This window comes from Heloderma suspectum, chromosome 2, assembly GCF_057233095.1.
Source record: "Heloderma suspectum isolate Gila_16-S chromosome 2, 16-S_ref, whole genome shotgun sequence".
Taxonomy (NCBI): Eukaryota; Metazoa; Chordata; class Lepidosauria; order Squamata; family Helodermatidae; genus Heloderma; species Heloderma suspectum.
The window spans coordinates 346340662-346353635 of record NC_139459.1 but is presented as its reverse complement, the minus strand read 5'-3'; the positions used below and the strand labels follow the sequence as shown (position 1 = coordinate 346353635).

At 46.5% G+C, this 12974-nt stretch overlaps 1 protein-coding gene across 7 annotated transcripts in view; it reads right to left on the bottom strand.

The window, feature by feature from the left end:
* The window catches only part of VARS1 (valyl-tRNA synthetase 1), a 47688-nt gene that overhangs the window by 7241 nt on the left and 27473 nt on the right, over positions 1 to 12974 (bottom strand). For all 7 annotated transcript variants that reach the window (XM_084830471.1, XM_084830474.1, XM_084830475.1 and 4 more), the window contains 12 exons: positions 12848 to 12956; positions 12626 to 12714; positions 11647 to 11737; positions 10471 to 10595; positions 10161 to 10264; positions 7766 to 7924; positions 6492 to 6582; positions 4682 to 4787; positions 2882 to 2952; positions 2625 to 2750; positions 872 to 976; positions 511 to 579 (listed from right to left, as the gene is read on the bottom strand). In XM_084830471.1, the coding sequence (XP_084686597.1) occupies positions 511 to 579; positions 872 to 976; positions 2625 to 2750; positions 2882 to 2952; positions 4682 to 4787; positions 6492 to 6582; positions 7766 to 7924; positions 10161 to 10264; positions 10471 to 10595; positions 11647 to 11737; positions 12626 to 12714; positions 12848 to 12956 (1245 nt within the window). The remainder of the gene's footprint in view (positions 1 to 510; positions 580 to 871; positions 977 to 2624; positions 2751 to 2881; positions 2953 to 4681; positions 4788 to 6491; positions 6583 to 7765; positions 7925 to 10160; positions 10265 to 10470; positions 10596 to 11646; positions 11738 to 12625; positions 12715 to 12847; positions 12957 to 12974) is intronic.

Below are 12974 nucleotides of genomic sequence, written 5' to 3'. Positions count from 1 at the left end.
TCCAGCGCAATCTTTATTTGGGTTCAAAGGACTTTTTGTGTGAATTTCGGAACTCAAACTCTACCACCTCTGCCTTGTACTTCGGTTCTTGGGAAAGTTACTTTTTTTTAGTCTCCCTAGTTTGTCTTCTGGGAAATGAATGTCTTGTGACCAGCCATGCCCACCATGGCAGTCATTTTATGAATGAGCAAGCCCCCTGGCAGCCATTTTGTGAGAGTGCCCATGACACTCTCTCAACATTCTAAATGTGCCCACCAAACCCAGAAAGGTTGGGGACTCCTGTCTTAAAGCATTCCCCTAAACCTATATCATCCTCATGTTCAAGGTGTCAAAACTGAAACAAGTTATTAGAGTGGCCTCCAGTTCAAGAGTTATCCAGGAACCAGTATATAATATTTAGACTTACAGCTTACACACAAATGTGTGTGTGTGTGTGTGTGTCTTCTGAACAGTGTGCAACACACCACCTGCATTAGGCAAACATTAGCAGTAATGGGGGAAAACACATACCTGTCCTTGTTTTGCTCGCTCTATCTCAGCTGGGTCTAAATTGCTGTCTAGCAACTGAGCATGCAAGCCCTACAGAGGCAAGGAAGAAAAGGTCGGTCTTTTGTGGGATGAAAGAGGAACAAAATGACACTGTTGAAATTACAAAAACCTGGGGTAGCCAGGAGTGGATTGTTGTACAGAAGGACTGTGAGCTCTGTTCAGTTTTGTTCTCTACTCGGAATAATTCCTGGGCTCAGAACTCTTTAATTCTAAGAGTACATCTTTTGCCCCAGGCTCTGGCTGGTGGATCTTGGGGCTCTAGGAAAAAACAAGTTCCCACAAGCCTGAAGTCTTCCCATCTGTTCCTAAAACAATAGGTCACCTCCAGTGTAATGCCAGTGATGACGTCCAAGGGGTCTATCACATTTCCCAGCGATTTGCTCATCTTCCTGCCATGGGCATCCCGAACAACGGCATGAAGATAAACCTGGAAAGGAACAACAGAAAGGCAATGGTGGAGGTGTCTTGGGAACAGGCCCTTGGGTGGCACGTTCTGAATCTGGCCCGAGCCCTCTGATCCTCAGGGACATTTCACACAGTAGGCATTTAGTCTTTCCATTTCTGTTTTAAACTGGCTACTGTATTTTAAATCTCTGCATTGCTGCTAGGTTTTATTTTGGTTTATATTTTTATTTTATACTGCAGTTTTAAACTTTTACATGGTATCTTATGTTGTATTTTATTATTTTAATTGTTGTGAGGCACCTAGAGAAGTTCGGCTATTGGGTGGTATTGAAATGTAATAAATAAATAAATAACCTCTGACACGTAGGGTAAACCATCTACATGTGATCAACAATAACTGGGCACATTTCTATTTCATCGCATGTACACAAGGCAGGAAGGCTTCTGGCTTCTCGATACTTCTGGCTTCTCAACGACCTCGTTTGCACATCACAACAACCCGTTTTTTTCAAACCCCTGGTTTGTTGTAAATGAAGCAGGGGATTGAGAGAGACAGCCTGTACATGCTGGCTCTTGCCACCCGATTTCTCCCAGCATAGCCGGGCAGAGCTAAACAACGAGGATGTGGAACAGGAGCATGTTCAGGGACGCAGAATCCCAGAGAAGTCCCCTCTCTCTCCTGTTTCCCCAGACTCAGGGAGGCCCAATAAAGCCTTAAGCAGCCCAGGGAGGGTGGTTTCCACATGAGGATTTGCACACAGTTTTCAAGCATTTTCCTACAGGGAAGCTTCTTTACAAAATAAAAATCAGAAAGGCCTAGCATTGTAAGCGGTCTTCAGTTTCCCAGGTTCAAGAACAGCCTGTCCTCACAGAGCTTCCCTTAGAGACAAACAAAATCAACAAATGTTCCAATCTGACCTTTTAAGGGATCTTTCCCCAATCTGGTGGCCTTCAGATGTGTTCTATGACAACTCCCATCATCCCCAGCTGGGCGGTCAATGGCCATGCTGGCTAGAGATGATGGAAGCTGTTGTCCAACACATCTGAAGGGCACCAAGTTGGAAAAAGCTGTTTGAAGGCATAAGTAGATGTGTCCATGCCATGCGAGAGATGTATGGCCTCTAAAACAGAAAATATGTACAACAGTAGAACTGCAACTTAAAGAAAAGAAAAAGATCAAGTTTCTAGCCCTCAAGGTTACTTTCAGTGAAATGTCAGAAGCCAGACAAGCATCCTGGTGGGGATTTCAGTGAGTCCTTGGGGCAGGGAATTGGTCAAAATGGCACTTTGGTTTCCCCCTTCCTCAAATCTGACTCCAAGAGCAGGAAGGCTAGAATTGCTTCAAGTAAGTTCAGGGGCAAGGCTATGTTACCATGAAGAGATAAATAAGCAGCGGTACAGAGCAATATAATACCTAAAAACCCCAACCATGCTTTTTTGTGCTGCGTCCATGAGGGATCATATCTTGATTTTTTTTTAACAATTCAACAAAAGTCCTCAGACAGAAAATTCCACAGCAAACAGTCGCTTGCATTGGTTGCATTGCTGTTGCATTGCTTCTGCATGCAATATAACCCGACATGACTGACGACAGACATGAAGAGTAGGGGTGGGGAAGAAATCATGCCATCAATACCAGGGAAGAAAATAATTAAGCCTCTCTCTCTCACCTCTCTGAATGGCAACTTCCCCGTAAGCTTGAGACCCAACATGACCATGCGGGCCACCCAGAAGAAAAGAATATCATGTCCCGTCTCCAGGAGAGTCCCAGGGTAAAAAACGACAAATTCTTCATTCTTAGAAGAGAAAGACCAAGTTAGAGCAAGTGAGCAAATTTTGGTGAAGAGTAATTTTGGTGAAGAGGCTGACACAGACATACATACACTCATTACCCATCATCATAGCCCTCTTCCACAACTGGACTTACAATGTTTGGCCACCCGAAGATGGAGAAAGGAAAGAGACCAGATGAGAACCAGGTGTCCAGGACATCTTCATCTGGAAATGGGACATAAGAAACACACAGAACCATTGATTAGAGGGGAGAGACTATGGTGTGGCTTTGTTTTTTTCCAAAGCAAGTCAACTTCCATTATAAAAAGAGTAACTTACTGCCCTGCAAGAGTGATAGAGGTAAATAAAAAGGCAGTAATCAGCACAAGTTGAAAAGATACACACACACACACACACACACACACACACAGGGTCCGGACGTCACGATAACCCATGATGGATTAAATAAACCATCATGGCTTATTTAACCCATTGTTGGTTATCATGTCATCTGCCAGGAATTTTTTAATCCACGATGCCTTATTTGACCAAAATAGGCCACTCTGATAACCTGCAGTAAGGGTTATTTAACCCACCGTGGGTTATCCTGTCGTCTGGCACTCAGCGTGGCTTATTCCGCTCACCTACAGAGTTGCCTGGCAAGAGCAGTCAAAACCATTGTAGCCACTCTGCTCCAACCTGCAGAGCTCTTTTTCTGAGATCTGGCAAGCAACAACTGCAGCCAAACAAGCGCAGCCTTCTCTGATAACCTGCTACAGTTACAAAATGACACCCCACTACAGCAAAGTTACATAATGACAAGCTTCTCTGATCACTAGTTTGAAACTGCGCAACTTAGGAAACATGGGAATAGGGAAAGAAGTGGTAATTTTTCCATGGAGAAGCACAGTTCTGCATTAATCCACTGCAGCATCTGGAGGCTCCCCATGAAGGCACCCCACCTGTGCAATTTCGCCCCATTCCAGCAACTGTCAGGGAGTTATAGCTCCTACCCCCTTTTTCCTGTTATGCACACTTTTCCATGAAGAAGCAAAATGGCTACGGGTGGGTGGGAAATGCGCAATTTCGCTTTAGTGCTAAAGTGCTGTAGCAAACAGAAGCAGCTCTGCCAGCAATGTGGTGTGTGCATGTGAAATGTGCAACTCCACTGTATCACTAAAGCGCTATAGCGATTTTGAGACAAGAAAGGCTTCATGCCAGCAATGGGCATGGGTGGGCTTTCACGTAATTTCACTTTAGAGCTAAAGTGCTTTAGTGAACCAAAACGGCTCTGCCAGCAGTGTTTGGGAGTAGGGGTGAAATGCGCGATTCCACTATATTGCCGTCGATTGTGACAATAATAAAGGCATCTATGCCAACTATGATGGGAAATCTAGCTCAATCTTGAGCACCTCCAGTTAAGTTCATAAGAACATAAGAAGAGCCCTGCTGGATCAAAACAAGGGTCCATCTTGTCCAGCATTCTGTTGGCCAACCAGTGGCCAACCAACTGTTGACCGGGAACCCACAAGTAGGACATGAGTGCAACAGCACCCTCCAGCCCTTGTTTCCAGCAACTGGTGTACACAAGCATACTGCCTCTGATACTGGAGGTAGGACACAGCCATTGGGACTAGTAGCCACTGATAGCTTTCTCCTCCAGTTAAAAGATCTCAAATATCAGGGATGCTGGGAAAGATGTCTGCCCAAAACTTTGAGGGGACCCCACCTGTCAGAGCAGACAGCGTTAGCCCAGACAGAACACTGGTCAGGAACTATATGAGGAAAGGGCATACATATTTTAAGGAAATCAGTAAATACATAACAGCTATGTACCCACCTCCTTTCCTGTGGGACGAAGTGTAGCAAGCCACCACCACCCTGGTTTGAGAATCCCAGCTATTTCACAACCTCCTTCTTGCTAATTCCCCTCCCAACCCTCGGTCTGCTGTACCTTGCCAGAGGGAGATTTTATCCGGGGTCACCTTGAAGACTTTGGCTGCTTTCTCTTTTGCTTCTTGCTGGCTTCGGCCACTTACCCAGTATTTACCATCTGTGTCCTGGGAAGAGAACGACGGATTACTTAAATCATTTCACCAGCCCCATTTGGAAACAAACTCAAGCTATAAAATTATCTATGCTATTGACTGATTAAAAATGATTTGGTGGTAGATTGATTATCTGTCTCTCAAGCCAATTAATGTATTACAATTATTTTATTCTTGCCTATCACAATTCTAACACAGGCGCCTTTTTAAGGATATTAAACAAACTGTATATTCTTCCTACACATAACACAATAAAGTTTCCCTAAAAAAAGCCATCTTGCCCCGGCCATGTTCAGACAATCATATCTTGGCTTAATAAACTGAAATTTGAATGAGTCCCTTCATTTCACCCTCCACATGAGCATGGCAACCAGGACGTTTTCAATGAAATATAGTTTCTTGTTTCATCCATACTGGGAAACTATGGTTAACAACTTCCAAACAACCCAAGGTATTAAATCATGCCTTGAAGCTGGTTTAATATATTGGCTTGTTTGGGAAGAGTTAACCATGGTTTCCCAGTTCAGATAAAAAGGAAACTCTGCTTAATTAGAAGCTTCTTGGTTTAATCATGGCTCGTGGAAAAGGAAAAGCAAAGGGGCTGCATGTTCATTCATATCTTGGCTTATTACACCAAGACATTATTGTCCAAATGCAACCAGTATTAGAAGGAGAGGTCACCCTTAATATTTTGTTTTTGCATAACATTTGGCCATATAAAATATTCCCTATTACAAGAGCATACAAGAGCCAACATGAACAAATTCAAGATCCAAGATTATTATGGGAAATCCAGATTTTAGCACACACCACATGGGAGGAGCAAAGCTTGTCTTCTCAGTGGTAGCATACTTCATTTGCACAGACAAGATCACATGTTAAATCCATGACATCTCTAGTTAAAGTCTAGTGAACTGTCTAGTTGAATCTCAGGAAGCAAGGCTGGGAAAAACACCTCTCTGCCTGAGATCCTGGAGAGCCACTACACAGCCGAGTAGATAATACTGGATAGACCAATGGCCTGACATCCACTTTGTATGTTCATACCACTTCAGTTGCCTGCAGTTCCTAGAATCAGCTCTTCCCTCAGGTTCATTCTGCAGACACAAGGTGTGTGCACTCAGGGTGAGCTTGTGAACGAGCTTGCAACTGTAGGAGTGCAGGCCTGCACAAATAGGAGACAGGGCCTACACAGGACAGGCCCACCAGTAGTCATAACATTCACCACCCCGATTGTATTCTACATCAGACCTCCCCAATCTAGCATGCTTCAGATGCTTTGGACCACAACTCCCATCATCCCTGACCATTGGCCATGCTGGTGGGGGCTGATCGGAGTTGTAGTCCAAAACATCTGGAGGGGCCTAGGTCGGGGAAGGCTCTTCAACATGCTAATTCTTGAAAGGAAGGAAGGGATTATGCATGCACAAGCTAATTTTATTCCAGAATGTGACACTAAATTCATTTTGCAGAGTTTTGCTGTTTTAGTGTTCCCCTTAGCGCTCAGTATTTTATTTAGAAGTCTAAATGAAAAGGAAGAAAAAGAGCTCTTTCCCCTGCATTTCTCCTACCCTACTTCCCATTACCATCTCATCCTCTAGCCACGTGCTCAGAGTGTTTACGCCTCCATAGGTCCCAAATATTTTTCGTGTTTCATTTCATCGGCTGCTCGGCCCCTCTCCCCATCACCTGCCCACAACGGCCGGACAGTCTTACCTCTCCTGGCAGCACTGAGGGGTCATTAACCGTCACAAAATATGCTGGGATACGATGGCCCCACCACAGCTGCCGAGAAATGCACCAATCCCTAGAGCGGACGGGAAGAAAGGTGTCATAAAAGCCTGCAGTGTAGAGTTCCAGAATTTCTACTGAATCTGAATGTGCTCATGTACACAAAAGAATGAAGCGGAACACAACCAAATCTATCCTGGGGGCGTGGGGAATCAAAGCGAGATGGAAAGTTGGGGGGGAATGGAAAAATGGCAGCGAATACTTATCTACCAACAACCAAAACAAAAGAATATCATTCCAGTTCATTCTGACTCAGAACTGCATAACACGAAAGAATAATTGGTTACTCCAAGCATCACTCCTAAGATTAAAGAAGCATAACAAATAATGCACATTGTTCTCAGCTATGAATGAGGAGTGGCTAATTGGACTCAAAAGTGATTGCCAATGAATACGACCATGTTTTATCTTAATGAGAGCATTACCTCATTGAGTAAAATAATACAACCAATTAAACAACAAACAAATACACACACACACACACACACACACCAATCCCAAACTCGGTTTGGAATCAATTTCATACACTTCTATGCCAGAATGATTTGGAATGATACAATCTTTTTTTGGTCTTTGGTAGTCGTACTCATTGCAATTTTTCCAGTCCCTTCTGTCTTGACTTTTCTCGTTTCTCCACAAAAGGGAGATTGGAATGTGTTCTAGATCTTTGTGTGTGTGTGTGTGGGGGGGGGGGGTACAGTGTCACTTGTCTTTCACTAGTTAATTAGTAGTCAGTCCCTGACATAAACCATTCCTCTCAGTCTATCACTCCTTCTTACAGTGAACTCAGGTTCTGAGTTCCAAAAGCTATGTAGCAAAAATAGGTCTACTGAGAAACAAGAGGGAGGTATCAGCATGCACAGTGGAAACGCACTGAAGGGGGAAAAATGAAGGGGACAATTCCTCAAGAAAAACAACCCAAGGAGAAATCTGCGTGTGTGTCTGTGTGGGTCTGGAACCACACTATAACATTTGCTGCAGGCCCCACTTGTTAGGCAACAGAACTAACAGAATGGCGTTCATTCTCCTTTCTGATGCCTTGTCTGCTTTCTCCTCTTCTTCCTCCTCAGGTTTCTCTTTATCTCCTTCTCCTCAGCTGCCCCTCCAACTGTCACCAACCAACTTTTTGTCCCCTTTGCTCTTCTCCCCAACACTGAATGCCACTCCTTTCATTTGCCCCACATTCTGCAGGACTTCACCTGATATTGTCCATCCAACTGAACCAGGTTTTGAGGTGGAACTCTGGCACAATGCGCAGTTTACCCTGGCGTACTGCATCGGCTGCTCCCTGGGCCATTGAGTCACAGCGCACGTACCACTGGGGCTTCAGCAGTGGCTCCACCACATCTTTGGAACGGCTATAGTACCAGGAAGGAGAGCGGAAAACAGAATTAGCTTAGGCCCACAAATGCAGCCAGTGCCACTGGCTCACAGACACAGTATAAAGATTTCTAGAATTCTGCATAGTGCCTCCCTTGCACCCAACCCCTGTACCCAAAATAGTCTTCCACATGTACATACGGTCCCTTTTTCTTCACATGGAACACCCTTTTACCATCAGGTCTGATTAAGGAAGCAAAAGTGCTACCTCCTAATATTCCTCTTTTCCCCTGTATCCCACCTCCCCTCTTTCAAATCCTTCCGATTTCCAATTACAGATAGCCCTTGTTCACAGAGAGGCCTCTATCTGCCACGCTATTCAGTTCCTTCCCTTCCTAGGGAAAGGCAGCATGAACAAGTGGTGAGAGATTTAAGAGCTGCACCTATCGCATGGACTTTGTAAGATGGAGGCACTGTGGGTGGATCAAGGGAGGATTCAACCTGTTTTGGATGGGGTCAAACTCCTTCTGAAAGCTCAGGCTTGCAGCTTGGGAGTACTCTGTGATCCAGTCTTTGAGGCACAGGCGTTCTCAGTGGCACAGAGTATTTTCAACCAGCTTAGTGGGCCTGTTCTTGAAGACAGTACAGAAGTTCCAACTCATTCAAAATACAGCAGTCAACATTTTGACTGGGCCGGCCCACTGGGAATATACCCTGCCAGTTTTGAGAGACTGACACTGGTTGCCAGTTTGCTTCCAAGCCATTCAAGGTGCTGGTTTTGACCTTTAAAGCCCTTTAAAAGTCAAAATCTGGCTACTGGGGAGAAGTGGGACATGGCTACGTCCAAGACCCACTTCTCCCATATTAACTTGTCCAAGTATGAAGATCTTCTACAGAGGACCTTCCCAGAATGCCACCACAATCAGAAATGAAGCAGGTGGCAACCAAGGAGAGGGCGCTCCCATCTAAGGCGTCCCAGCTATGGAACTCCCTCCCCAAGGAGGCTTGGCTGCGGCCCACCTGGCCCATTCATGGTTTTATTCTAAGTACTTGAATACTGCCTTTTAAACTTTGGAAATAACATTTCCACTCCTGCTGCTTTAACTGATATTTAATTATGTTATTGACTGATTTTGAATGGTTTTGTTGTATTGGTTGCTTTGTTTTTAATTTGGCTGTAAACCACCCTGGGAGAAATATTAGGAGGGACGGTATAGTAATGCCTGAAATGAATGAAAGGAACTAATAGTGTGGCCTTGAGCAAGTCACCTCTGCCAGGGTTTGTATGTTACCACCAAACTGTGGTTTGGCCACTGGGACTGTGCCTGGGCTCACATGCTCCTTCCTCCACTGGCATGCAGCAATTCCTTTGCTCATGTCCTGATTACAGCAAGTCATAGCTGGCTGATAAATCCAAAAAGAGAAAACGAAGGTTCGACTCCACACTTCAACATTACATTTCTGTTTGGATTTTTTACGTGACGGAACGCATGTGGCTGCCAGGAATGAATCTGAGTGTGTGGAGATGTCTGGCAGCTCTGATTTAGACTCAGAATGGGAACAGCAAGAACAGAGGGAGGCACCCTCCCTAGTGAGCACAGATACGGTGAGACTTTCTTCCCAAGACGCTGACACACAGATGGCCCAGCCTGAACAGCTCCCCCATTCTTCCACCATGAAAACTCAAGTTTCAGAAGAAAAAGAAGAAAAGAGCAAGGGGCGTGACTTGAGGAATGCTAGAGTTCATCGCAAAGCAAAGCGGGAAAAGTTAGGGGCAGGGCTCAGACGCTCAACCGGGTTGGCCACTCGTGAAAGCCAATGTAGGAGGGAGCCACCCTAAGGGAGGGGCATCCCTGCGAAGCTAGTCTGGCCGTGAAGTTCGTGCCCAGACTGCTGGCAACTTCTCTAACTTCCACTTTGTCTCCTCTATGGATATTCCTAGATGTGTAGATTAGCTAGTTCGATGCAGTCTGAGAGTTTCCTAGAATCTGCATTTGTAAAAAAGCTGGTCGTTTACTAATAAAGCAGTATTAGCTTAAAGGTCTGTTTCCTAAAGTGTGTTGATTGAGAAAGGAGAGGATGAAAGAACGTGACAGTGGCTCTGTAACCGTGAAGCCCTTAGTGCTAGACAGCACTGATGTTGTGCAGCCCAAACATCCGTGAAGTGGTTATTTGGCATGTGGCAAAGGCCTCTCCCGGCCCCCTCCCTGGAAAACAGCTCTCCCATTAAGGATGCAGGGTTTTCACCCCAATCAAAGTTATCTCGCTCCTCACCTGCAGATGGGTACCACCATGGGGTTGTCCTTCACCTCCCGAAAGAGCCCCTTTTCCTTCAAAGCTTCCAACACTGCTTGGCGGGCATCAAACCGCTTCATGCCCTGGAGGAGGAGATGAGAAGTAGGTAACTGGAAGGCTGGAAGGAGCACATGGGTCACCTCCCTAAGCCCAGCCCCTTAGCACCGCTGGGATTGGGCCTTCACGTACCAGACACTTCGAACTAAGGCTCAGCCTATCCCAACCGACATGGACAGGGATCAGACACAAAGTGATCCCCCCAGCTCCACCCCACTCATCCCGCCAGTACCAAGAAGGGAGGGGGCACGTTGACCAGAGAGCCATCCTCGTCGATGATGGTGAGGAAGTCGAGCCCATGGCGCAGGCCGACCTCGTAGTCATTCTGATCGTGGGCCGGCGTGATTTTCACGGCACCTGAGAGCCGGGAGAGAAGGAGAAGCGGATCCTTTTAATTCAGGTGCCAGCCCAAGGAAGCCAAGAAGGGGATCTCCACTTTGTACCTGACTCAAGGGGCCGATTCTCATGACATGATGGCCCACCCCAGGTTATTTAACCCATGATGAGGCCGTGGCACGTGTGGCTGCATTTTGCATATCCAATCCCCAGTCGGGGGCTGTCATGTCTTGCAAACCCAGTGAGTGTGGGTTATGTCAGGGTTAAAGAACCTTATGCAAGGTTTAAACCCTAGAACAGTCCATTATGCGAGGGTTGTTTAACCCTCACATAGCCCACACCTAGTAAGTTCACATGACATGACAACCCCTGAGTGGGGGTTGAATGTGCAATCTGGTACCCAGGGGTGCTGCGGCTCATTGTGGGTTGAGTCACCATGGGGTGCTGTCCAAACCAGGTTAAGGTCTTTGGGTTTATTCCCCAACACCTCCCTTTGCTTCTATATTGCAACTGAAGATATGAAGCTGGCCAGATGCCTTTCCTACCTTTCCGTTAACACCAAAGCCATTTTTCCCCTTGGACTCCTCACTTCTATCCCCAATCCACACCTATTTTATGCAGGCTCTTCCTGTTTTATCACACTTCCAAAGCTGTACTGTCATTCATGCACGCACTCTCTCTCTCTTCTCTTCTGCTCTTTGATGAGACTGCCTCCTGCAGCCCCCTAATCTGCCTTCCCCAACCTGGTGTGCTCCAAATGTGTAGGGACTACAGCTCCCATCATTGCCAGCCAGCATGTCCAATGGGATACTGGGAGTTATAGTCCCAACACATCTGGAGAGCCCCAGCTTGGGGAAGGCTGTCTTAGATTCACCCACAGTCCCACCTTGGACCCTTCCTACGTGACTGTTTTCTCCTAAACACGCACCAGGAATGTTCCTCTGTACTTAATCCCCTCAAGGCGATCCCTTGAGAAGATGAAGGTAACCTACAGCCAGCAGAGCTGTTACTTTTAAATGGGGATAAGAGACGCACATCCCCCCTGCCTGCCAGCCATTAGCCCCAGACGTACCAGTTCCAAACTCCATGTCTACAAAGTCATCACATACAACAGGCAAGAGCCGTCCAGTGAAGGGGTGCAGGACGCTCCGGCCATGCAGATGCTAGAAGAGAAATTGGAAGAGACTTGCTGAAGTATCCCCAGATCATCCAGATAAACAACAGTCTGAAAAGGTAACCTAGAATACATTCCAGCTTATTGGATGCCCCTCCCCACCAACAAATCCTTAAAGAATCTTCCTTCCGTGATGGCACCCCCACCATCTCAACACTTGACTCTCGGACTGCTCAACCCCTGATCACAACTTCCTATCTTAAACTATCCTCTAGTCGGAACTCCCCTCTTATCCCATTGCCATTTCTCCTGCTATCCAAGGTGCCAGGGTCCTGTTTTATCCTGCAGGTAAAACAAGATATTTGTTTCTGGCACTGTTCCAACAAGCAGGGGGGAGGCTTTTAACAGCAGGCCAATGTGCCCATTCTTGGGCAAATACAGGAAGTGCTCCGTAAAGAGTCTGGGCACACTGACCACATTTGGGAACGAGGGAGCAGCAACATTTGAGAAAGCACCTGCCAGCCCAAAGCTCTGGTTCTGCCACTGAGCTTACAGTGGATCTTCTTCCTCCAAAGTCTAATCCATAACAGTACACCACGGGTAGGGAACCTCTTTCAGCCCAAAGGCAGAATTCAACTTTGGGGAAGTTCTCAGGGGCTGCATTCCAGTGGTGGGTGGAACCAAAGGAAAAAGAGGTTGGGCCAAAAATACTCAAAATACCAGGAGATTGTAGCTTATGAACGATGCCATAGGAGAAGCATTTCAACATTTGAGAATAGGGGGGAAAACTGCACAAAAGCCAGGAAACCACCAAACGACTGGTGGTTGGGGGAAAAGGGTCATGGTATGTGGGGAACCCCAGAGGGCCAGATTTGTCCCCTGGGCTTCAGGTTCCCCACCCTTGCACTACAACACCTTTGTTCTTAGCATTCCTTACCTGATACCGGGGATCCTGGGGATGGACTGCAACTGCCGTGTCCCCCAGCATGGTCTCAATACGGGTTGTAGCCACCACCACTTCCCCATCTAGGAAGGAAAGCGGTGGTTTACTGCTCCTCTCCAAGACCGTTGGTCCCCAGAATGCAGCCAACCGAGAGTCAAGGAGGAAGGCTTATGGTCCTGATCCATGCCCAACTGCCGGCCAGGTCTCCTTACTCACCTGAGCTCTCAGTCTTGTACGCAAAGGAGACCAGCACCCCAAATTCAACCTTCTCTTTGTAGCCAGGGACAGGCAGGAGCGTCCGGCCTGTTAGCTCCTTCTTATCTACCTAGGAAGAGGGAGATAC